We start from the raw sequence: 24,639 nt of genomic DNA, 5'->3' as shown, positions 1-24,639 counted from the left end.
AGTTCTGAGTTTGGAGGACCCTTCAGAGTGGAGGGGGCTGGGCCTTCACATGCCCAAGTGGCTCAATCACTGAACACAGGACACCTGGGAAACAGGGAAACTCTTCAGCTGTGGCAGCACTTGTAGGCAAGGAGAGCTAAGGGCTGCCTGCCACCGTTTCCAGCGGCAGAAGAAATAAGTCCCCTCCCCCTCCCTTCTCCCACTGGCTTGATTCTGCAGACCAGGCCCAAAGGAAGGACATGGCTCTGACTATCGCTGGCAGCCATCTCATGACTCCATAAGACCCAGCCTTAGAGGAGAAACACCTCTGACAGAATGGGGACACAAGCTAAGCCTTGATGTCATCACTTAGTTGTTGACTGCAAAGTGCCTGGACCACTCTGATAACTTGTAAGGTAACAAATCTCCTTACCATTAAGCCAGTTGGAGTACACTACTTGTTTGAATATTCAAGTAAGCCATGCAGAAACACACAAAAGAGTTTTCTAAGGGTTCAGTGGCATGAATATCTGAACAACCAAGAACTTCCTACACAATTCAATACAAAACATCCTACCAAGCATTGCTGTTACTGACACCGTATTATTCTTATCTGCCTTATCTCGAGAACAAACAGTATTTGTCATGGTGCATATTGCTTTATACACATTGCAACTTTCAAAGTGTTCACAGCCATGGGCCCTTGGAAAACCCCAACTTTTACATGTATTTCATTTTTCTGCAAGACCTATTTGAATGATCATTAATGGAAGCCACTTTCAAGTGTTCTGAGGACACTTCTAAAGCAGCACCTCACAACAGCTCACTCTATTTCCTTAAAAAAAAAAAAAAAAAAAAAAGATTTATTTGAGATGCAGAGAGAGTGAGTCAGTCAGTCTTCCATCCAGATGGATGGTTCATTCCCCAGATGGCCTCAATGGCAGAGCTGCGCCAGCCCGAAGCCAGGAGCTTCTTCCGGGTCTCCCATGGAGGCACAGGAGCCCGAGGACTTGGGCCATCTTCCACTGCTTTCCCAGGCCACAGCAGAGAGCATGATCGGAAATGGAGCAGCCCATATGGGATGCGGGCACCGCAGGGGTGGCTTTACCTGCTCTGCCACAGCGCCGGTCCCCAGCTCACTCTCTCAATACCATCCTCTTGCATGCCTAATGCATTTCCATCTGGCAACAGAAGTAGAGGTGTGCTTTCTGTTGTGCTTTGAAAATCCTCAGAGCTTCTGCTTCTTGGGTGAATGACTCTGATCCTCAACTCACTTGAGCTCTGCTGGGTCTGTTACTCTAGTGGCTGTCTTTTACAATCCTACTGTAAGAGTTTGCGGCGGGCATTTTGCAGAGCAGTTAGGATGCTGCTGGGGAGGCCTGTTTTATGTCAAATGCCTGCCTGAGTTCCTGCCCCACTCCTGACTCCAGCTTTTGCTGATGTGCACCCTAGCAGGCCGCAGGTGGTCGCTCAGGTGGTTTGGTCCTTAGCACCCATGCGGGAGACCCAGATTTAGTTCCCGGCTCTTGGACATATGGGGAGTGAATGAGCACATGGCAGTCTGTCTCTGTTTCTACATCTCAAGTAAAATTATTAAAATATATATATATATATATTCAAACATATATGATTCTCTTTGAGAAAAGAGCATTTCCCTTCAATGGTTATTGGCCAAGTCAAGGAGAAAATGAAAAGATTAATGGGTACCTCTAAAAATTTAAAACTGAAATTATAGCCTAACTTCACAACCCAGAAAACTCACCTAAGGAAACTAAGTATGCCCTAGAAAATGTAATACTCAAAGCTGTTTACTGCCAATAAATTTAGAAATTCAAACTAAAGTATTAACAAATACAAATATTTCTGTCAAAATTTAATAGTGTATTTCAGTTGAACTAAGGAATGTTTATAGGCTCTCAGTAAGTACACTTTACTTTAAGCTATACGTTTTGAACAAGAGGCAATGCACAACACTTTATTCTGCATGGTTAATGTACAAAATATCCCATGCCCCTTAAATAACATATCTAAAACACACTTTGAGGAACACAGAATAGTAACCCATTGTATGATACTATAAGTGAATCAAATAGTACTGAACACAAATACATGTTCTCCAAAGTTCCAATGTCTAAGAATATATCACAGCACTGATAGCATGAAGGAAAATGTTTAGATTTACTTTAAATTCAAAATTCTTCTGGTTGTTCTGCACTGAGGGGCCTCAGCGGTGAAAAGGTAATCAGGTTACCGCCAAAGGAAACGTGTCTGCCATGGTCTAGAGGTCTCCTCTCCACCCGAGTGGATGGATTATCGCAGTCCAGGCCTGGCTAGAGAACAAATTCAGAGACGTCACTTAAGTAATCGGTAAGAATTTCACCAATTAAAGTTCACAGTGCTATCAATTAACAACGAATGTCATCTCCTCTACATAACAAAATTACTGGTAATAATGATGCTATTTTTCAGCAGACATACTTCTAAAGTTTTTTTAAAACTCTTAACAATGGTGGTTTTTTTATTTTTAAGAGATTTTATTCATTCATTTTTTAAGAGGTAGAGTTATACAGAGAGAGAGAGACAGAGAGACAGAGAAAGATCTTCCATCCACTGATTCACGCCCCAGATGGCTGCCAACAGCTAGAGCTGGATTGATCTGAAGCCAGGAGCTTTTCCAGGTCTCCCACATGGGTGCAGGGGCCAAACCACTTGGGCCATCTTCTGATGCTTTCCTAGGCCTCAGCACAGAGTTGACTGGAAGAGAATCATCTGGGACTCAAACCGGTGCCCAAATGGGTTGCTGGTGCTGCAAGCAGAGGCTTAGCCCACTACACCACAGCGCCGGCCCCTCCAAATATTTTTTTAATTGAAAAGATGTATTGGGAATACATGCCTAAAAAGGTGAATGTCAATGGACTTAAGCAGCAAACGGAATGAACACAACTGAGACCAGATCTTCAGACATATATGCAGAGTTCACAAATCCTGTATCACCTAATAGCACAAGCAGGCCTTTTACTAAAAATTCTGCTGGGATCCTTTTCTTTCTCTCAAGTACTACTTCATGTTCAAATGCTGATACTGGGCAAGTAATGATCTGGACTTACAGTAGGCTGGTGGACTTATTAAAAAAAGCTATCAAAAATATCTAAATTCTATGGTTTATGGAAATGGGAGACAGGGAAGCTAAATTACAGGTAATAAAATTTATTTATGAGATAATGTATACCCACATTACTGATACCAAAAGTAGAATATGATTAATTTTCATATTTACTTATATCACACAAGATCAGAATAATCAACCATCCACAGTTCAGACCTGGAAACTGGATTCAATCTTGGTTACAAAAGTTGGCCTGGTGCTGAATTCCCTGATCAACCAGGTCTCAATTTATGATTAAGGACAGTTAAGACCACAAAAGTAACACATTTCATTCTGCTTCCAACAGAGTGCAACCCAGAGCCTTGCCACATAGAAGGCAACTTGGAAAAATAATGCAAGTTAAGATATACCAGTCCAAGGTCCTTCGAATTAGTAGCTTAAGGAACACACATATTTTCCAGGCTTTACAGGTTAACAAACTTGTTGATGTTTATATACTTGCTTTAATGAATTTCTTATATTCTGAGATCAAAGATTAACAAACAAGAGCTGGCAGCGTGGAGAAGGTTAAGCAGCCACCTGCAACACCTGGCATCCCACATGAGTGCTGCTGGCTCCCCACTTCCAATCCAGCTTCTTCTAATGCACCAGGGAAAGCAGCAGAAGATGGCCCGAGTACTTGGGTCCCTGCCACCCATCTGAGAGACCTGGATGGAGTTCCTGGTTCTGGCTTAGGCCTGGGCTAGCTCTGGCTACTGCGGCTATTTGAGGAGTGAAACCAGCAGATGGAAAATCTTTTTCTGTCTCCTTCTCTCTGACATTCTGCCTCTCAAAAAAGAAAAAAAAAAAAAAAGTTTTAAATCCTGATAATTTCCTGACCATTTCTGGTGGCTGGTCCTGGAAATTTTCAAGATAAGGCAATAAAGCTCTCTACATATCAGACTCGCTAGATGAAGTGACAAGGTCTACTCTAGGTCACTGAAATAACTGAAGTGTCTGGGAGTAGACTGAAGCCAAAGGTACTCTGAGAAGGAGGAGGAGAGCAATGTATCACTCATGCCATGCTGAATGTACATAAGACAACTCTACTTAGTGAGGGATTTATCATGAATAAGAATTAGATCCAGAAATTGTATTTTAGGACTGTCACACACTCATATTATGCTCTTAATAAGAGATTAAAGGTATATATTGTGAGCCTATATGCACTGATACTGCTATGTAAATTAACATGGGAGTGATGAAAGCCTAGACAGAGGGCTAAATTTTGAATGTACTTAGAGGTAAGAAGTCACCAAACGTAAAGACTGGGAGCTTCCAAATAAAATATCAGCATCTGAACATAGCAACCTTAAAGAATTAGAATGCAAATAACCAATGATGTCAGAAGGTGGGACAGAAACCTCTCCCCAACCATATATGTCAGAAGGGCAGCAAGCTTGCCTTAAAATTTTCTTGCATCACTCAGAAATACCTAACCTAAACCACATATTAGACTTTCAAGTGTTCAACCGATCTATCATAACAAATTTGATACACAAATCATACTGGGAAGCAAATCTTCAGGGTTTAACACATACTATCTCTAAAAAAAGTTCATAGAAAGCCTTTCTCCATACTTAGAAAAATGGATAAGGGATTCCTGAGTAAACAAAAAGATGACAGGACAAAAATTCAGTTTGTACACAAACTGAAAAATTAGTATTCATTTTATAAAACAAAGTTAGAATATAAAAGAAATTATAAAATGAAGTTGGAAAACTTACTGAATCAAGAAGGTAGCATTCAGTAGTTAGACTTTTATTATCATATAGTACTGAAAAACAAGGAAAAGAATTAATTTTTAACTTTAAAAATATTCTCAGTCAAGTGTTAGACATGAACCATGCCTTCAAAGGTCTGAAAAGTTCCTCACAGCAAATGCCAAGACAAAAATATCAACCATTATACATTATTTTTTTTTCATGAAAGATTTATCTATTTGAATGTCAGAGTTAGAGAAAAGGAGAGACACAGAAACAGAAAAAGAGATCTTCCATCCATTGGTGCACTCCCCAGATAGCCACAACGGCTAGGCCAGGCTGAAGCCAGGAGCCTGGTACTCCATCCCTGTCTCCTACATGAGTAGTAAGAGCCCAAGTACTTGGGCCATCTTCTGCTTTCCCAGGTAGCTAGACTGAAAGTGGATACAAGTGTTGCAGGAAACTTAACCTGTTGCAGATAACCACCAGCCACCATCACTGTTTTTTTCTTTTTTTAAAGATTATTAATTAATTTATTTGGAAGTCAGCCGGGACTCAAAGGGGCGCCCATATGGGATGCCAGCACTGCAGGCAGCGGCCTTACCTGCTATGCCACAGCACCGGTCCAATCATTGTTTTTAATGTAAATAAATTTCTCGGTATAAATGATAATTCCCTTTATTTTTTTAAAGATTTATTTATTTATTTGCAAGTCAGAGTTACATAGAGAGAGGAGAGGCAGAGAGAGAGGCAGAGAGAGAGGTCTTCCATCCGATGGTTCACTCCCCAAATGGCCACAAAGGCCAGAGCTGGGTCAGGCCAAAGCTAGGAGCCAGGAGCTTCTTCCGGGTCTCCCATGTGCGTGCAGGGGCCCAAGGATTTGGGCCACCTTCTACTGCTTTCCCGGGCCATAGCAGAGAGCTGGACAGGAAGTGGAGCAGCTGGGTCTCGAACTGGTGCCCATATGGGATGTCAGCACTTTAGGCCAGGGCATTAACCCACTGTGCCACAGAGCGGGCCCTATAATTCCCCTTAAAACTATTTTTTTATTTAATCTATTTGAAAGGCAGAGAGAGACAGACACAGAGAAATCTACCAACTGATTCACTCTCCAAATGCCCCCGGGGCTGGGCCAGACTTAAAGCCAGAGGCCATGTACTCCTTCTGGGTCTCTCACAGGTGTGGCAGTAACCCAAGCAGCTGAGCCATCACCTGCTACCTCCCTAGGTATGCAATAGCAAGAAGCTGGAATTGGAAGTAGAACCAAGACTAGAACCCAGGAACACTGACGTGCAATGTAGTTGTCCCAAAAGGCATCTTAACTGTGACATGAATGCCTATTCTTCTTGGTAAAGCTCTTTTTTTTAAAATATATTTATTGAAGCCAGCACTGTGGCATCACGGGTAACGCTGCTGCCTGTGGTGCCAGCATCCCATATGGGCACCAGTTTGAATCCCAGGTGCTCCACTTCCCATCCAGCTCTCTGCTAATGGCCTGGGAAAGCAGTAGAAGATGGCCCAGGTCCTTGGACCCCTGCACCCACTTGGGAGACCTGGAAGAAGCTCCTGGCTCTTAGTCAGCACAGCTCTGACCATTGCAGCCAACTGGGGAGTGAACCAGCAGATAGAAGACCTTTCTCTCTCTCTGCCTCTGCATCAAATAAATCAATCTTAAAAAAATTTTTTTGAAAGGGAGAGAGGGAGAGAGAGGGAGGGAGGGAGGGAGGGGGAAAGAGAGAGAGGGAGGGAGGGAGGCGCAGAGAGACAGATATCTTTCATCCGTTGGTTCACTTCCCAAATGGCCACAGCAGTCAGGGCTGGGCCAGGCCAAAGCCATTTGCCAGTAACTTCATTAAGGTCTCCCATGTAGGTGGCAGGGGTCCAAGCATTTGGGGGATCCTCTGCTGCTTCCCCAGGAACATTAGCAGGGAGCTGGATCAGAAGCGGAGTAGCCAGGACTCAGACTGGTGCTTATATGGGATGCCAGCATTGCAGGCAGCAACTTAACCCATTGTGGCACATGCCAGTGCCCCTCTTGGTAAAGTTCTGATCCTTGATTTCAGCATAAAAAGTTTCCTGCAAATAGATTTCATGTGTATAATATTTTTTTCCTAAAGATTTATTTATTTATTTGAAAGTCAGAGTTACACAGAGAGAGAAGGAGAGGCAGAAAGAGAGAGAGAGGTCTTCTAATGCTGGTTCACTCCCAAATTGCTGCAACGGACAGAGCTGCACCGATCTGAAGCCAGGAGCCAGGAGCTTCTTCTGGGTCTCCCATGCGGGTGCAGGGGCCCAAGGACTTGGGCCATCTTCTACTGGTTTCGCAGGCCATAGCAGAGCGCTGGATTGGGAGTGGATTAGCCAGGACTCGAAGGCACTGCAGGGGGCAGCTTTACCTGCTACGCCGCAGCTCTGGCCCCTCATGCGTATAACATTAAAGGTACCCAAAGGAGGCTGAGGAACAACAGCTGGACAACCGGCCACGCATTTTTAATATTGCATTCTACGTTGGGCCTTGGCTGGACCAGCACCAGAGAGCAGCAGATGAAAACAACAGGTGAATCTGGGGTACATTATATGTAACAAAAATATAAACTGTTTCCTACTGCAGAACAATCCCAACAAAGCAGGTAAAAAGAAGGTTTGAGGAGGAAAAATACGATATTCTGAAGAAGATTTGGAGATATCTGTTGAAAATTTTAAAACTTGAGGGATTTTTTTTCTGAGTTTTCACTTGAAGTCCTAAATAGTTAGGTCCAATATACAAAGCTCCTTATATCCAAATTGGATTAGTATTTGTTATTGACTTGTATTAGTCTCCTGAATTTAGGATTTAGGTGAAGAGTGGGAAACTACAATTTAAACTAATTTTAGAAGACATCTACAATGAATGTCCAATTTTACAACCTTTATCTTTAGACACTGACATTCATTTATGATACTCTAATACCTTAATCATTTCCTTGACAAAGGCTCATTTAAATACATTTAGATCTTACCCGAGTGAGAAACTTTAGTTTCTTCTTCTTGTGAAACGTTATTTACTGATGGCATATTTTTTTCAGGGCTAGTCATCAAAATGTCCTGTGATATAATTGAAGAATTTAGTTCCATTCTTTCCACATGTGAAATTTCTTCTTTGTTCTTAGTATTAATATCATCTGCTCTTTCACCAACATGAAGAGACAAACTTATTCTGGACAAACAATCCATCTCAAAATTTATCTTGTTTACATCCTGAAAATGAAAATGCCATATTTAATTATTGAAAACTGAGAACAAACAAAAAAGGTCTTGTTAATAAGTTAGAAAAACCAGAAGCATGATGTTGTAAACACAGGCTAAAGAACATTGTGTATTCCATTGTCCTGTTTCTTGAACAATTAGTTTAGATACTATCATAGAAATAGTATGTGTGAAGGTAAGTTTCTCAGCAAGCTTTATACTGCTGTTCAGTAACTGACATTTTCTATGAAGCACCAGATAGTATGTTGGGCCATGTGAGCCACTGGGTCTCTGTTCAACTTTATCACTGTATTGCAAAAGCAGCTAGAATAAAACATGATATTCAAAGGCTGTGGTTTCAAACAATCCAAAGACCATTACAACAAGAACCATCATTCTGTATGACTGGTTTAGATTTCCAATGGAAATCCTAGGAGCTGTTTATTAAGTTAGTCTATTTAATTATGTAAGCAGATGACACAGAACACTGCTTTTGGATAGGACTTACATGGTTTACTTCAATTAAATCTTGTAATCCAGGACACTGAGAATTTTCTACTATTTTGTTTCTGGAAAAAAAAAAGAAAATCCAACATGATACTCAGATAATTAAACATATCATTATCTTTTGATTTGTGTTTTGAGTTTATCCTTTATGGAGGAAATTAGTTTAGGGAATCGGTCAAAAATGAAGCCTAAGTCCAGCCTGATCCAGACAGAATGGCTTTGGACTCTAGCTACTGCAAGACAGCTCTACAAGCAATGCATTCTTCCCTAGAAAGCTCACAGGCCTGCTTCCATTGCTGCTCAGTAAAACTAATGTTGCAATAGTTTGATTTTTTTTTTTAAAGATTTATTTATTTTGGCCGGCGCCGTGGCTTACTAGGCTAATCCTCTGCCTTGCGGCGCCGGCACACTGGGTTCTAGTCCCGGTCGGGGCGCCGGATTCTGTCCCAGTTGCCCCTCTTCCAGGCCAGCTCTCTGCCATGGCCCGGGAGTGCAGTGGAGGATGGCCCAAGTCCTTGGGCCCTGCACCCACATGGGAGACCAGGAAAAGCACCTGGCTCCTGCCTTCGGATCAGCGTGGTGCGCTGCCTGCAGCGCGCTGGCCGCGGCGGCCATTGGAGGGTAAACCAATAGCAAAAAGATTTATTTATTTGAAAGTCAGTTACAAAGAGAGAGGAGAGGTAGGTAGAAAGAGAGAGCGAGAGAGAGCTCTCTTTCATCCAATGGTTCACCCCCCAATTGGCTGCAACAGCTGGAGCTGTGCCAACCTGAAGCCAGGAGCCAGGAGCTTCTTCAGGGTCTCCCACGTGGGTGCAGGAGCCCAAGGACTTGGGCCATCTTCTACTGCTATCCCATGCCATAGCAGAGAGCTGGATCGGGAGTAGAGCAGCTGGGACTTGAACCAGTGCCCATATGAGATGCCAGCACTGCAGGCGGCAGCTTAACCCACTATGCCATAGCAACGGCCCCGCAATAGTTTGAATTTTAAGGTCAAGAGGAAGCTGACTTCTCGAGGTAGAAGCACATCTTTTTCTTATCAAGTTTACTGTATATTTATGTTCCATGAATAAGAACTGTTCAGATAATTTTGATGCATTTGTGTAAAGGAACCACTGTGTAAAAGAATGAGGACAGCACCCATCTCACTTAAGAAGCGGGGATTTTGTACCTATTATGGTTGTATTACATTAGACGGCACTATTAAGACCCAGAACTGTGTCTAGCCCCTAACAGCTGTTCCATATGCATCAGCTCCCCTTTCTCTATGCTCAATGTATATATTTTTAAAAGACTTATCTTATTTGAAAGGCAGAGTTACAGAGAGAGAGGGAGAGGCAGCGAGATCTTCCATCCACTGGTCCATTCCCCAAATGTTTTCAATGGCCAGGAGCCAGGAGTTTCTTCCAGGTCTCCCATGAGGGTGTATGGACCCAAGCACTTGGGCTGTCTTCTGCTGCCTTCCCAGGCCATTAGCAGGGAGCTAGATCAGAAGAGGAGCAGCCAGGAATCAAACTGGCACCCATATGGGATGGCAGTGTTGCAGTCAGTGACTTAACCCACTACAGCACAGCACTGGCCCCTCAAGGTAATTTCTGATAGTACTTTCAAGTAATTTCAACATAGTGCCAAAGCATCTATTTCTCAAGGACCCTGGAGGAACCATCAGAACTGCTGTCTCTTTTATTTTCTTAATGTGAGAGGCAAAGAGACATACAGAAAGAGCTCCTATCTGCTGGTTCACTCCCTAGGTGCCCACAATAGCCAGGGAACCAATGTCAACCTTGTCTCCCATGTGAATGGCAGGAACCCAATCACTTGAGCCATCACTACTACCTTAGCAGGAAGCTGGAATCAGGAGCCAGAGCCAGGAATCAACTCCAGGTACTCAGATGGAAGACAGAGGTGGCCTAAGCAGCATCTTAACAGCTAGGTCAAATGCCTGCCCCAGCAATGCTGTTTTGTAGATGAACTTGCCCCAGCGTTTCATGGTCATACGTTATGGAGCCGATTTTGAACTCAGACCTGTTGAGCACCAAAGGATACCATATTGTATCCTCTCTCAGTGCTGCAAAACCTACTAAACCCATCCACACCTGACTATTTACCAACAAGAAACCCTAAGCCTCGGTTTATCTATTTATAGAAAGGAAGAAACACCTGTATGCTACAGGGTCGTTGTGAACTTTAATTGACAATATCTGGCACATTTTACTAACTTAACAATCTGAAATGGTATGTGATATCAGTACGCTAAGCTTTTAATAACATGTTAAAGAAATACCTGCTTTCAGGAATATTTGAACATACAGTCTTCTCATCAGTATGCTCTCTGCTGGCATCCTGAGGATCTGTGTTCTCCAGTGACGCAGCTTGTGGCAGAAGGCCCATCGCAGCCCTGCTCTGAGACCCAGCTTTGCAGACAGACTTAGGTGTTCTCAGACTTTGAGAAAGACGTTCTGAAGAGGCAGAAAGTCCTAGAAGATGAGAGAAATCACCAATCCCAAAGAGGATTTAATTTGCTTTTGTTATAACCAGGAATATAGTGTAAATCCTAGAATTAGCTGTTTCTCCTGTCTACTAAAGTCAAATGCTGGGGACTGGGGTTGGCTTTGTCAACAACCTTACCCCCTGCAACGCCAACATTCCATATGGTGTTTGTGTCTTGGCTGCTACACTTTTTTTTTTTTTTTAAAGATTTATTCATTTTTATTTAAAAGGCAGAGTTACAGAGAGGCAGAGGCAGAGAGAGAGGTCTTCCATCCACTGGTTCACTCCCCAAATGGCTGCAATGGCCAGAACTGGGCCAGGCCAAAGCTGGGGGCCAGGAGCTTCTTCTGAATCTGCTATACGGATGCAAGGGCCCAAGGACTTGGGCCATCTTCCACTGCTTTTCCAGGCCATAGCAATGAGCTGGATCGGAATTGGTGCAGCCAGGACTCCATCAGGTGCCCATATGGGATGCTGGTACTGCAGCCTTAAGCTTTACCCACTATGCCACAGTGCCGGCCCTGGTTGCTCCAATTCTGATCCAGCTCCCTGCTAATGGCTTGGGAAAGCAGAAGAAATTGGCCCAACTCCTTGGGTCCCTGCAGTCATGTAGGAGACTGGGATGAAGCTTATGGCTCCTGGCTTCTGCCAGGTCTAGTCCTGGCCATTGCAGCCATTTGGGGGGCGAACCAGTGGATGGAAGCTCTTTTTCTCTCTACTCCTCTTCTCTGTGTAATTCTGCCTTTAAAATAAATAAACTTTTTTTAATTCTGGGAACTTTTTAGAAAATTAATTTATTTGAAAGGCAGAGTTACAGAGACAGAGGGAGAGTCAGAGTGAGATCTTCCATCCAACTTTTTCATTCCCCAAATGGCTGCAATGACTGGAGTTGGGCTAGTCTGAATCTAGGAACCAGGAGCTTCTTCTGGGCCTCCCATTTGGGTGCAAGGGTCCAAGTATTTGGGCCATCTTTTGCTGCTCGCCCAGGCACATGATCATGGAGCTGGATCAGAAGTGGAACAGCTGGGACTGGAACTGGCACCCATATGGGATGAAGTTGCAGGTTGCAGCTTTACCTGCTATGCCACAACAATGGCTCCACGGGGACTTACAGTGAAAGAGAATACTGGGGGCTGGCACCCGCGTGGGAGACCTGGAAGAAGCTCTTAGCTCCTGGCTTCAGATTGGCCCAGCTCCAGCAGTTGCAGCCATCTGGGGAGTGAGCCAGTGGATGGAAGATATCTGTCTCTCGGTTTCTGTCTACAATTCTGCCTCTCAAATAAATACATAAATCTTAAAAAAGAGAGAGAGAGAGAGAGAGAGAGAGAGAGAGGATATTGAACTCACACATCAGACTGCTTCCTTTTGACATCCAATACTGTAACATCAGCAGATGGTCACAATAGTCATGTCTGGATCAGGTTAAAACTGGGAGCCTGGAATTCCACTGGGATTTCCCACATGGGTGGCAGGGACCCAAGTACTTGAAACATCTTCCACTGCCTTCCCAAGTGCATCAGCAGGAAGCTGGATTCTAAGTAGAGTACTGTGGCCACAAACCAGCACTCTGATACAGGATGCCAGTGTGTTAAGCATGGCTTAAACCCACTGTGCCACAATGCCAGCCACTGGACAAAAGTTTTAGTACAAACTAAAATAAAATCTAACCCCCTCCCATAAGCCTTTGTTTTAAAGCATAGCTAGAGAAATGTGGTGGGGTTTGATGCTTGTTTCCTTTATATCTTAAATTTGAACCAAACTTCTAAATGACTTGAAGAAAATCAACTTCACTTCTCATGCTTCTTTCATTTCCCTTACCTCTTGGGAACCTATGACTTACCTCACATATTGTGGGGTTACAAAGTAATAAGAGATGCAAAATTACATAGAAGAGGGCCAGTGTTTAGGCTAGCAGCTGAAATATCCACATCCCGTATTAAGATGTCTGGGTCCAGGCCCGGCTCCTGCTCCAGACTCCAGCTTCCTAGTAATGCAGACCCTGGGAGGCAGTAGTGATGTCTCAAGAGGTTGGGTTCCTGGTTCTTGCCTTTAGCTCAGCCCAGTTTCAGCCATTATAGGCATGTGGTGAGTAAACCAGCAGATAAAAACTCTCTAAAAGTCTCTCTCTCTCTCTGCCTCTCATAACTAACTAACTACATAGATAAATAAATACAGTAATTTAAAAATCACTTAGAAAATACAAAAGCCACCTTAGAAAACACATCACACTTAAAACTAATCTGATCATATCCATCAAAATGTGATTTACTTGTGTTTGTGAGAGAGCACATAGTCTATTTTTCTAGAAATCACAAATCTTTTATCTCTTCATATGAAAAAACTATGTTGCACAACTTACACAAGCCCCATTGATTCCAAATCTCTAGAGCAGTCTCAGAAACAAACAAAACAACAACAAAAAACTAACCTGAGAATGATTTAACAGGGCTCTCAATTCTGAAAAATCCAGCATCAAACACAATTGTATCAACTTTCTTTGGTATTCCTGAAGCTGCTGCCTCACCAAGTTCTTCTTGCTTAAGTCGCTCTCTCATTGCATTTTTTATGGCAGCTAGGCGATTCCTGGCTGCAATTTTTCCACTATCATCCTGTTTTGGTTTAGTAGTTAGTCTTGAGACAGTTTTTTTCTGCAACAGAAATTATACTTATTAAAGATGTTCATTATGATCTTCTAAGAAAAATATACATATAATCTTTGATCATCAACTTGAGATTTTAATTAAGAAAAAAATAGAGTGCATTAAACATTTCATAAATTCATCATTTACTCATAAATTCCTAGTATGTGCTAAAAATTACTAAGGCAAAAAAGTAAATGACAAAGTCTCTACTATGGCAGAGGCCTTTGTCTTTTAATTAAACTTGTTTCTAACATGATTAAAGTTGCAGTAGAAGCCTTCCCAAGGTTAGAAAAGAAAAAGGGAAGAACCTGTCCTGGGAATGAAATATAGTTATATGCTTGCCTGTGAAGTTACTATCTGCTTGTGTTCTTGTTTGTTAGCACCAAGGTATAGTGTTAACCCTTGCTAGACAGTGTACGGTAAAAAGAATTCAGTAACTATGTATACATGCCTAGTATTATATCAATTCCTGTGGATGCCATATAACATTAGACTATCCATGCAATCAAATGTATGCATTTAAGCCACATAAGGGAGGAAAAGAAGCTAAAACCATATATAAAGAAATAACCTTCTTTGTTCCAGACTCAAGCTGTTGGATAAAAAATTCCACCTGGGCCTTATGCCCAGATTACTTCATGTTAAAAGGTCTTTGTGTCTTGTTTCTGTACAGGAATCCTGCTATATACACACTCAGAGTTGACCTAATGGTGGAAGACAGATGTCACATCAGTCAGAAGTTCACAGGGCTGTAGATTTTAAGGACACCTTAACCAATCTTCAGACACACCAGGAAAGGCTTACGGGAAAGGCTATGCTAAAATCACAGTGGGGCAGGCTAAAAATTGGAGTGAAGAAGGGGTTACACGGTCAATGTTTGCAAAGCCAGAAATGAAAGAAAGCATGGAGGAGTTGCCAAGAGATAAGCAACAATTAGACTCTAAAACCTTTTCCATGTAATTCTCTTAAGAAGCTACATTTATACAGAAGACAAAGGAAAATGGAGTTATTGGTGATTTTTAAGCAAGCAACTAATATCAAATTTATGTCTTAACTCTGGCTACAGCTTAGGGAACAGATTCAAGAGACATTTAAGAGGAAGAACCAAAGGGACTTACTGACCCACTGGATATGTATGGGGTGGAGACAGTGAAACACAGAGAGAAAAGGAACAAAGGAGGTACATTTCTACCTGGACATTTGAAGGGATGATAACACCTATCTTTTGAGGTAGAGAAACATGGGTATGTATAGACACAGTTTTAGTTTTGGATATACTGATTTCTTTTTTTTTTTAAAGGATTTATTTATTTATTTGAAGGCAGAGTTACAGAGAGGCAGAGGCAGAGAGAGAAAGAGAAATCTTCCATCCACTGGTTCACTTCCCAGTTGGCTGCAATCACTGGAGTTGCGCCAATCCAAAGCCAGGAGCCAGGAGCTTCTTCTGGGTCTCCCATGCAGGTGCAGGGGCCCAAGGATTTGGGTCATCTTCTACTGCTTTCCCAGGCCATAGCAGAGAACTAGATCAGAAGTGGAGCAGCCAGGACTTGAACTAGCACCCATGTGGGATGTTGACACTGCAGGTGACAGCTTTACCCACTAGGCCACAGAGCTAGCCCCAAGGATATACTGATTTCTAAGGTATTAAGTCATGGTACTGTAATTCAATCCATGGGGAACTGATTAAAAGAACCTCCACAAAAAACAAAATCCATATGTTCAAGTCCTTTATGTAAAGTGGTATAGTATTTGCATATAACTTGTAAATATCTTCCCATATACTTTAAATCATCTCCAGTTTATAACATCTAACTAATATAAATAGTGGTTATCCTGCAGTGTTTAGGGAATAACAAGAAAAACATCTGTGTATATTCAGTTCAGATAATCAAAAAATGTATTATCAATCCACAGTTGGTTGTATCTGTGGAATGTGGAACCCAAGGTGTGGAGGCTGACTGTATATAGAATCAGAGCTGAGCATTCAAATGTGCTCTGAGACCAGATTTGAGAATCTTCATAGAATGGGTAGCACTGTATAGGAAGAATGTAGATGGAAAATAAGAGATCTGAAGCAGGAATTTTAAATAGTGAAAGCATTTAAGGGAGAAATGGAAATTTTGCAAACATGACTGAAGAATGCAGCAAGGCAGGGGGCAAATTAGCAGAATGTAATTTCAAGAAAGGGAGGAGACCATATTTAGTAGTGTAAAAGGGCTCTATTTCATAACTAAGTATGTAATGCCTTTAGCATTTTTAAAATACATTAATAGCCTTCAAACTGAATCATGTGAGTTGCAGAGATAAATGACAACTAAATTTGTAAAGATAAGGGTAAAGACAGCGTTTTCAGGACACCTGTCTGAGATTGGGAAGAAAGATGGAAATAGAGGGGTACAAATAATCAGATGTGAACCCCACAGATTAGCTGGTTTGTTTAAATGTAAGCAAAGGTAACAGATTTAAAGCTGTTGAAAACTCAATAGAAAAGAGAGGAGAGGAGACTGATGGAATGAGTTTATTAAGTGGGAGTAGGAGGAAATGTTATCAAAGTATAGGTTTTAAAATATTAGCTTCATTTCTCCAATAATCTTAAGTGGTCTCGAAAAGAAAGTAGAGAGAGACACCTGGTGACAACAGACAGAATTACAAGTCTCTCATATGACATGGCCATTATCTGCATCACAGATACTAATTTTTCCAGGCCTAAGTACTCACTGAGAAACACCCACAGTGGTATCCTTCATTGTTTAGATTTGAAATTCATTTCAATCAATTTAGTCACTGTCCTCAGGATCTTTGTCATGAGAATTTATTTTATAATAAGGTTCTTTCAATACTTTTAACACCTTGAATTTCTAATATAGGATTCAAAGCAGTATTTATTTGAATTATATAGTGTAATAAAGTATTAATCCAGACAATTTTGAGTTTATAACCACAGGTGTTTCACTAGAATCACAAAGAAAACTGACAATGCTAAAATTGAGGAGTGCCTACCTGAATCAAAAACTTTGAATCAAATATTACTAGAAATAATAAAAATGGAATCTATCAGGGCTGGTGTTGTGGCATAGCAGTTAAAGCCACCACCTGTAATGCTGACATCCCATATGGGCTCCGGTTCAAGACTTGGCTGCTCCACTCCTAATTCAGCTCCCTGATAATGGCCTGGAAAACAGCAGAAGATGCCCCAAATACCTGGGCGTCTGCACCCATATCGGAGACCTGGATGAAGCTCTGGGCTCCTGGCTTTGGCATGGCTCAGCTCTGGCTGATGCAGCCATTTGGAAGTGAACTAGCAGATGGAAGATCTGTCTCTTCCTCTCCCTGTGTAACTCTGACTTTCAAATAAATAAATCTTTTAAAAAATAGATCAGGTTAATAAAGCAGATAACATAAGGATAAGCATTAGAGAATTTTACAAGATAAAACACAGGAATGACAGATGCTCTAAAGAAACACTGTTCTTTTCTATTTAAACAATCTTTCATGGGACTGGCATTGTGGCATAGTGACTAAAGCCGCTTCTGCAACATGGGCATCCCATTTGACGCTGCTTCAAGTCCCGGCTGCTCTGTTTCCCATACAGCTCTCTGATAGTGCAACCGGGAAAGCAGCAGAGGACAGCCCAAGTCCTTGGGCCCTTGCACCCATGTGGAATACCCAAAGGAAGCTCCTGGCTCCTGGCTTTGGCCTGGCCCAGCCTCAGCCATTGTGGCCATTTGGAGAGTGAACCAGCAGATGGAAGACCTCGGTTTCTGTCTCTCCCCCCACCTCTCTCTGTAATTCTGCCTTTCAAATAAATAAAATAAATCTTTAAGAAAATATTTCATTCTAAAATATACTGCTCAAAAAAAAATCACATAAATCAGTTCAGGAGTGGGGGAAAGGAGTATAGGCCTAGTAGTTAACAATACGGATTCTAGGGTGAGAAAGCCTGGCCCTGAAACCTAGCTCCACCTTAGACAAATAATCTTGCTAAGCCTCCAATTCCTCAACCATATAATAAAGATAATAGCATACACCTCATAGCATTGTTATAAGGATTAAATAAATTAACACATGCAAAGTATTTGGAGTAATATTTGGTACATACAAAGTATTATATAAATTATATACTACTGTAATTACTGTAACATTTTTAAGTACTACAGATGAACAAAGAAAACTAACATGTACCCACTCTGGCAGCTAAGAGTCTGTCAGGCACCATCTAGGTTCTCCAATTCAATCATAACCCCCTTCCTCTTGCCCACGATAACCATCCCTGAACTGTGTTGATCACTGCCTTGCTCTTTCTTCAAAGACAATCAGCTCACTGTCAATAATACATGAAACTTAGATTGTTAAATAAGAAATCTGAAGATGAATTTTTTAAAACTTAAAAACAAAATTTAATTACAATAGAAGAGTTTATATTAGAAACGTGGGTACAAAGCCTACAAACTTACCCGAGAGACATTTTTGCTGGCATTACTGTTAGTGTTTTGCCACCCAGATTCTTCAAGTTTGGTCAGATTATTGAATTTTTGGTTTACATCTTCTATCTGTTAATAAAACACAAGTTTACCAGATTAATGCTAACCATATTAAAGTTATAAACGAATGAATTGAACCTTCAATTGAGAATGGTGACTGGCAACTGGTGAGCTATTGAAATTATACTGAATCATTTAGTGTTCAAAGAATCTTTTTTTTTTTTTTTTTTTTTTTTTTTTGACAGGCAGAGTGGACAGTGAGAAAAGTTCCCCCAATGGCCACTGTGGCCAGCGCGCTGCAGCCGGTGTACCGCACTGATCTGAAGCCAGGAGCCAGGTGCTTCTCTGGTCTCCCATGCAGGTGCAGGGCCCAAGGACTTAGGCCATCCTCCACTGCACTCCCGGGCCACAGCAGAGAGCTGGCCTGGAAGAGGAGCAACCAGGACAGAACCGGCGCCCCAACCAGGACTAGAACCCGGTGTGCCAGTGCCGCAGGCGGAGGACTAGCCCATTGAGCTGGGGCGCCGGCCCAAAGAAAGAATCTTAATGGTAAAATTATTGTTATTTTGGGTCTTAGAAACCTCCGAAGTCTACTTAAAGCAGGGGAGAGGAATGTCAAAATATTTGGTCTGGCCTTGCCAAGGCAGCTGCAGGCAGGACTCAAAATTCATTAAGTCTATGTAGCAATCTAATTTTAAGTTGTTAATTTTGTATGGTCCACGAATGATGTTATAAATATCCAATGGCGCTTGGCAGAAAAAAGGCTCCTGACCCCTGAAAAGATATCACATATAATAACTCTACTGAATTATTTTTGGTCACTAAAATGGTAAGAAAGATATCCTAAATGTTTTTGTTCCTTAAATTACAAAATATGAATACAATCTGTTTTTTCTTCCTTTTTTTTCCTAACAGTTATTCATCACTTCTGGTGCTGAGGACATCTTGGCTGCTTCCAAGTTTGGGCAATTAGGAGTAAAGTTGCTATAAAAACATCCATGTGCAGATTTTTGTATGGACATAAGTTTTCAACTCATTTGGGTAAATGCCAAGCAGCACAATTGCTGGATCATATGGTAAGAACATGTTTAATTTTGCAAGAAACTGCCAACTCTCTTCCAAAGCAAATGTACCATTTTGCATTTTCACCAACAATGAATGAATTCTTACTACCCCACAATGAATTCCTCACCAGCATGTGGTGCTGTCAGTGTGCTAGCTTCGTGTGCTTGCTGCACTGTGGTTAACTTAGCCGCCGCCTCTTTCACTCACTGTCAGCCCCATCCCCTCCAGAACCCCTTCTGGGACTGGATCCCATATACCTCACTTTTTCTTGGTTTATGTCCTTATTTTTGTAAATTATATTCTCAGTTACCTGAGAAAGCGTACATGGGAGGAGATAAAATTTGAGAACTTGTATGTCTGAAAAATGCCTTTCTATCTCATACCTGATTGGTTTCGTATAGAACTCTAGGATGCAGAGTAATTTTTTGAGTATTTTCAGCATATTGTTCTCTCAGCTTTCAAAATTATTGTTGTGAAATCCAAGGCTACTCTGATTCTCAATTCTCTGGATGAAAGTTGTTTTCACTTTGCAAACTTACAGATTCCTCTCTGCATCCCTAGAGCTATACAATTATATTTATGTATTTACTTATTTTTTTCTAAAGATTTATTTATTTATTTGAAAGGCAGAGTTACAGAGAGGCAGAGGCAGAGAGGGAAGTCTTCCCTCTGCACTGGCCCAGAAAGCTCCTGGCTTCAGATCAGCTCAGCTCTAGGCATTGAGGTCACTTGGGAAGTCAATCAACAGAATGGAAGACCTCTCTCTGGCTCTACCTCTCTCTGTAATTTTTTCAAATCAATTAAAAAAAAAAGTGCTTTCTAATATCTCATTTAATATTACAGGTATCTAAGCAACCACAGCCTCATTTTACAAGTTACTCTATTAAAAAGAAATTTTAAAGTTAATATATTCAAAGCACTCGACCACATACCTGAAAACTAACCATATCCCAAAATCCATCCAAATCTGTGCAGGTTGTCTCCTTTTCACCTTGTTTAAATTCACAATCATTTACCAATCCTTCAAACTGTTTAAACCTTTCCTTCATAAGGAGTCTTGTTTGACCAACTGCTGTGCGAATAAGATCTTTAGCTAAAGGAAAAAGTAGGATTTTTAAAGTTAAAAGACAAAACAGGTCTTTTTCTGCAAGCCAATGAACTGGTAAACATTTTACCACAAATATCCTAGGGTTTATGGAATCAAATTCTTAACCTGAAGCAAAACAAAAAATATTTCCCATAAAACAGTTTGCTTCAATTTCTAAAAAAATTAGTATTTTTTATCAACTGCTAAAAAATTAGTAATCTTCCCTCACAGATACATTACAATATCATCAACAGCATTCTACTCATATTTTGTAATCATTCAATCTCAACTCATTGTAATGTAAATACCTAAGATCTTCCCACTGACAGCAAGCACACAAATGATTTTTTTCTAAACAGCTTTCCCCGAAGTAAGATTATGGAAATCTTTTCCACCTCAGTTTAGGCAAATTTTATTCAGAATATGTTTTTATACAATTAAATAATGAGATACTGACATCACTCATAATGTCATAACAACAAAAAATCAAATTAATAAAATACAGACAGGTCTAACTCAAAGGAATGACAGTCAATATTCTAGTTTCTTGTGTATGTTAGGTCACATGGTATTTTAGCACACAGATGTTAGGGAATATTTGTTGAGATATGAAAAATTCTTGCCATTTTGAATAATAATGAATCTATTAACCAGACAGTATTTTTTGTTTCAGATGAACAAAATCATATTAAAAGCAACAATGCTAACAAATTAAAAAAAAAACACACACACAAATATTTCCTCACCATCTTCTGGAATTTCCAATTCAAGCTTTCTGTCCCACTCAAGGCAGTGTGATGTTAATCTCTCAGTTTCTGATTGGAGTACATTTCTAAAATTATGACACATGTTAGTTAGACAAGTGTTTCTCACCCTAGTTTCTAAGTATTATATGACAGTTGACATATAATATTAAGAAAGTTTTAGTAGATACAGAATTAATTTTCTATAATTGATAATTATTTTATATTCCGTGATATATTAAAATCCACAAATACGGGGCCTGCACTGTGGCATAGCGGGCAAAGCTGCTGCCCACAGCACCAGCATGCCATGTGGGCACCAGTTTCAGACCCAGCTGTTTCATTTCCAATCTAGCTCCTTGCTAGCATGCCTGGGAAAGCAAAAGAAGATGGCTCAAATACTTGGGCCCCTGTTCCCAACTGGGAAGCCAGGAAGAAGCTCCTGGCTTCTGGCTTCCATCTGGCCCAGCCCTGGCTGTTGCAGCCATTCAGGGAGTAAAGCAGCAGATGAAAGATCTCCCTGTGTCTCTTCTCTCTCTGTAACCCTGCCTTTCAAAAAAAAACAAAACAAAACAAAACAAAACAAAACTCCACAAATCAAGTTAATACTCTATGTATGTATAACCCTTAGGTAGGTAGATCACTACAAGAACCCACTTTTCAATCTAACATTTCTAGTACGTTCTGTTCTCATTTTTCAGAAGCTTACCAGATTATCTGTTATTGTCCGTGGAACTAAGGTCAACCAAAGTGCCAAGAATAAACTGAAGGTAGAAACTCTACGCCTAGGATTACAGTGATAGGGCCTTATAGATTCTACTTATTTGTCTAAAATCAGTGGTTCTCATCTGTGGTCAATTTTGATCCAGAGAGGATATTTGATGATATCTAGAAACCTATTTTTTTTAACTTAATGATTTTGGCTCTTTCTTTTAAGATTTATTTTATTTATTTGAAAGGCAGTGGGGTGGCGGGGGAGAGAGAGATGAAATCTTCCAACTACTGTTTCACTTACCAAGTGGCCACAATGGCAGAGGCTGGGTCAGGTGGAAGCCAGGAGCCTGGAACTCCTTCTGGGTCTCCCACATGGGTGGCAGGGGCCCAAGTACTTGCAGGCACATTAGTAGGGCCCTGGATCAGAACCAGCACATCCAGGACTCGAACTTGGCCATATGGGATGCCCGCATTACAGGTGGCAGCTTAACCCACTATGCCACAGTGCTGGCCTAGAGCCTTTTTTGATTATCATAACCAGAATGTTAATGGCCAAGCATGTTATAAAATATCCTACAAAGAACAAGATGAATCCCCACAACAAGAAGTGTATAATCTAAAACATCGAAAGTAGCAAGCTTGAAAAATCAAGGCCTAAAGAAAGTTTATTCTGGGGCCAGTGCTGTGGTGTAGAAGGTTAAGCTTCTGCTGGCAGTGCTGGCATCCCATATGGGTGCCAGTTCAAGTCCTGGCTACTCCACTTCTGATCCAGCTCCCTGCTAATGCTTGTAGGAAAGCAGCAGAAGGCTCAAGTACCTAGGCCCCTGCCACCTATGTGGGAGACCCAGATGAATCTCCCAGTTCCTAGCTTTGGACTAGCCCAGCTCTGGTCATTGAGTCCATTCGGAGATTGAACCAGTGGATGGAAGATCTCTCTCTCTGTCTCTCACTCTCCTTTTTTTTTTTTTTTTGACAGGCAGAGTGGACAGTGAGAGAGAGACAGAGAGAAAGGTCTTCCTTTGCCGTTGGTTCACCCTCCAATGGCCGCCGCAGCCAGCGCACCGTGCTGATCTGATGGCAGGAGCCAGGTACTTATCCTGGTCTCCCATGGGGTGCAGGGCCCAAGCACTTGGGCCATCCTCCACTGCACTCCCTGGCCACAGCAGAGAGCTGGCCTGGAAGAGGGGCAACCAGGACAGAATCCGGCGCCCCAACCGGGACTAGAACCCGGTGTGCCAACGCCGCAAGGCGGAGGATTAGCCTAGTTAGCTGCGGCGCCCGCCTGTCTCTCCCTCTCTAATTCTTCCTTTCAAATAGATAAATAACTCTATAAAAAATAAAACACACACACACACACACAGGTGGGCCTTTGGCCTTGCAGTTAAGCCACCAGTCAAATTACCTATACCTCATAAAAATCTCAGCTTTATTCCTAATTCCAACTTCCAGCTAATGTGCGCCCTGGGAGGTAGTAGGTGATAGCTCAAGTGGTTGAGTCCCTGTCACCCACATGGAGAACCTAGATTGAAATCTTAACTGCCAGATCAAGCCTGGCCCAACCCTGGCCTTTATAGGCATACGAGTAGTGAACCAGCAGAGGGGAACCTTCAGTCTCTCTCTGGCTTTCTACTTCTCAAAAAAATAAAAACAAAACAAAACAAAAACAAAAAAGGGCACAACACACATACTAAAGTAGAACTCTTTAAGTGCCAAAATTAAATGTTTTCAACATTTAACATTAAATAAAAACAGAATAGTGTGTCTTATACACTATCATTTATACACTTTTTTAACTGCCATATTTGTCTATATATACAGTATCTATCTCTGGAAGTATTCACAAGAAATGAATAGCACAGGCATCTAACTATGAGGATGGGAGACAGGAAGGAAGGAAACTACTCACACCTGTGAGTTAGGAACCACACGAATGTAGTAGTCATTAAAAAATTAATTAAAACTTAAAAGATAAGTGATGATCACCCAAAGTCAGTTTTCCTCTATTCATCTACTAAATTAAGAGTATAAACACTCTACTTTTTTTTTTTTTTTTGACAGGCAGAGTGGACAGAGAGAGAGAGACAGAGAGAAAGGTCTTCCTTTGCCGTTGGTTCACCCTCCAATGGCCGCCGTGGCCGGCGCGCAGCGGCCAGCACACCGTGCTGATCTGATGGCAGGATCCAGGTACTTATCCTGGTCTCCCATGGGATACAGGGCCCAAATACTCAGGCCATCCTCCACTGTACTCCCGGGCCACAGCAGAGAGCTGGCCTGGAAGAGGGGCAACCGGGACAGAATCTGGCGCCCCGACCGGGACTAGAACCTGGTGTGCCGGCGTCGCAAGGTGGAGGATTAGCTTAGTGAGCCGCGGCGCCGGCTCCTCTACTTTTGGTTTTTAAATGTCTAGATATTAATGCAAAATTCTTATACCAGGAACAAACCAACCTGAAATATGGCACATCATGCTGGGGCTGAGACGTGTAACCTTCATTTACTTCAAGTGATGGGACTTCTTTTATTGGAAGGTTGTTTGAATTTTTAGTAGTAGCTTCATTTTGATTTAAGGCATGTTCTATAAATTAAAATATTAAACAAATTATTAAAATGACATTCCTCACAAAAGTATGTTTTAGAAAATTTTTCAATGTTAAGTTTAAAAAATTTTAAGTTTCTGCTTCAAACATTTCATTCATCTCTTCTCTAAAGTGGCTATTTTTATTTCTTCAAATTTAAAGTTATATGCTCTTTCTCCTCAATCTATATTATATATCCCAACTCTCTCTCTAGATGTCCTGCCCATCTTTTCTGACATTGGGGTCACAGCTCAAACTATATGGTGAAAAAAAGGTTCTACACAAATC

At 41.4% G+C, this 24,639-nt stretch overlaps 1 protein-coding gene across 3 annotated transcripts in view; it reads right to left on the bottom strand.

Moving 5' to 3' along the window:
• Positions 1 to 1,926: 1,926 nt before the first annotated feature.
• The window catches only part of DLGAP5 (DLG associated protein 5), a 40,607-nt gene continuing 17,894 nt past the window's right edge, over positions 1,927 to 24,639 (bottom strand). For 2 of the 3 annotated variants that reach the window (XM_051822889.3, XM_089309685.1), the window contains exons 10-19: positions 24,224 to 24,350; positions 21,068 to 21,153; positions 20,167 to 20,327; positions 18,143 to 18,238; positions 13,475 to 13,694; positions 10,841 to 11,033; positions 8,561 to 8,621; positions 7,827 to 8,064; positions 4,852 to 4,901; positions 1,927 to 2,309 (exon numbers count right to left, since the gene is read on the bottom strand). In XM_051822889.3, the coding sequence (XP_051678849.2) occupies positions 2,169 to 2,309; positions 4,852 to 4,901; positions 7,827 to 8,064; positions 8,561 to 8,621; positions 10,841 to 11,033; positions 13,475 to 13,694; positions 18,143 to 18,238; positions 20,167 to 20,327; positions 21,068 to 21,153; positions 24,224 to 24,350 (1,373 nt within the window). In that variant the 3' untranslated portion in view covers positions 1,927 to 2,168. The remainder of the gene's footprint in view (positions 2,310 to 4,851; positions 4,902 to 7,826; positions 8,065 to 8,560; positions 8,622 to 10,840; positions 11,034 to 13,474; positions 13,695 to 18,142; positions 18,239 to 20,166; positions 20,328 to 21,067; positions 21,154 to 24,223; positions 24,351 to 24,639) is intronic. The other variant, XM_051822897.3, reaches the window with a different exon arrangement.

The sequence above is a fragment of the Oryctolagus cuniculus genome, chromosome 12, assembly GCF_051225735.1.
Source record: "Oryctolagus cuniculus isolate XC-2025 breed Fujian yellow rabbit chromosome 12, ASM5122573v1, whole genome shotgun sequence".
Classification (NCBI taxonomy): Eukaryota; Metazoa; Chordata; class Mammalia; order Lagomorpha; family Leporidae; genus Oryctolagus; species Oryctolagus cuniculus.
The sequence above is the reverse complement of the archived record's forward strand: the minus strand, read 5'-3'. Positions and strand labels throughout refer to the sequence as shown.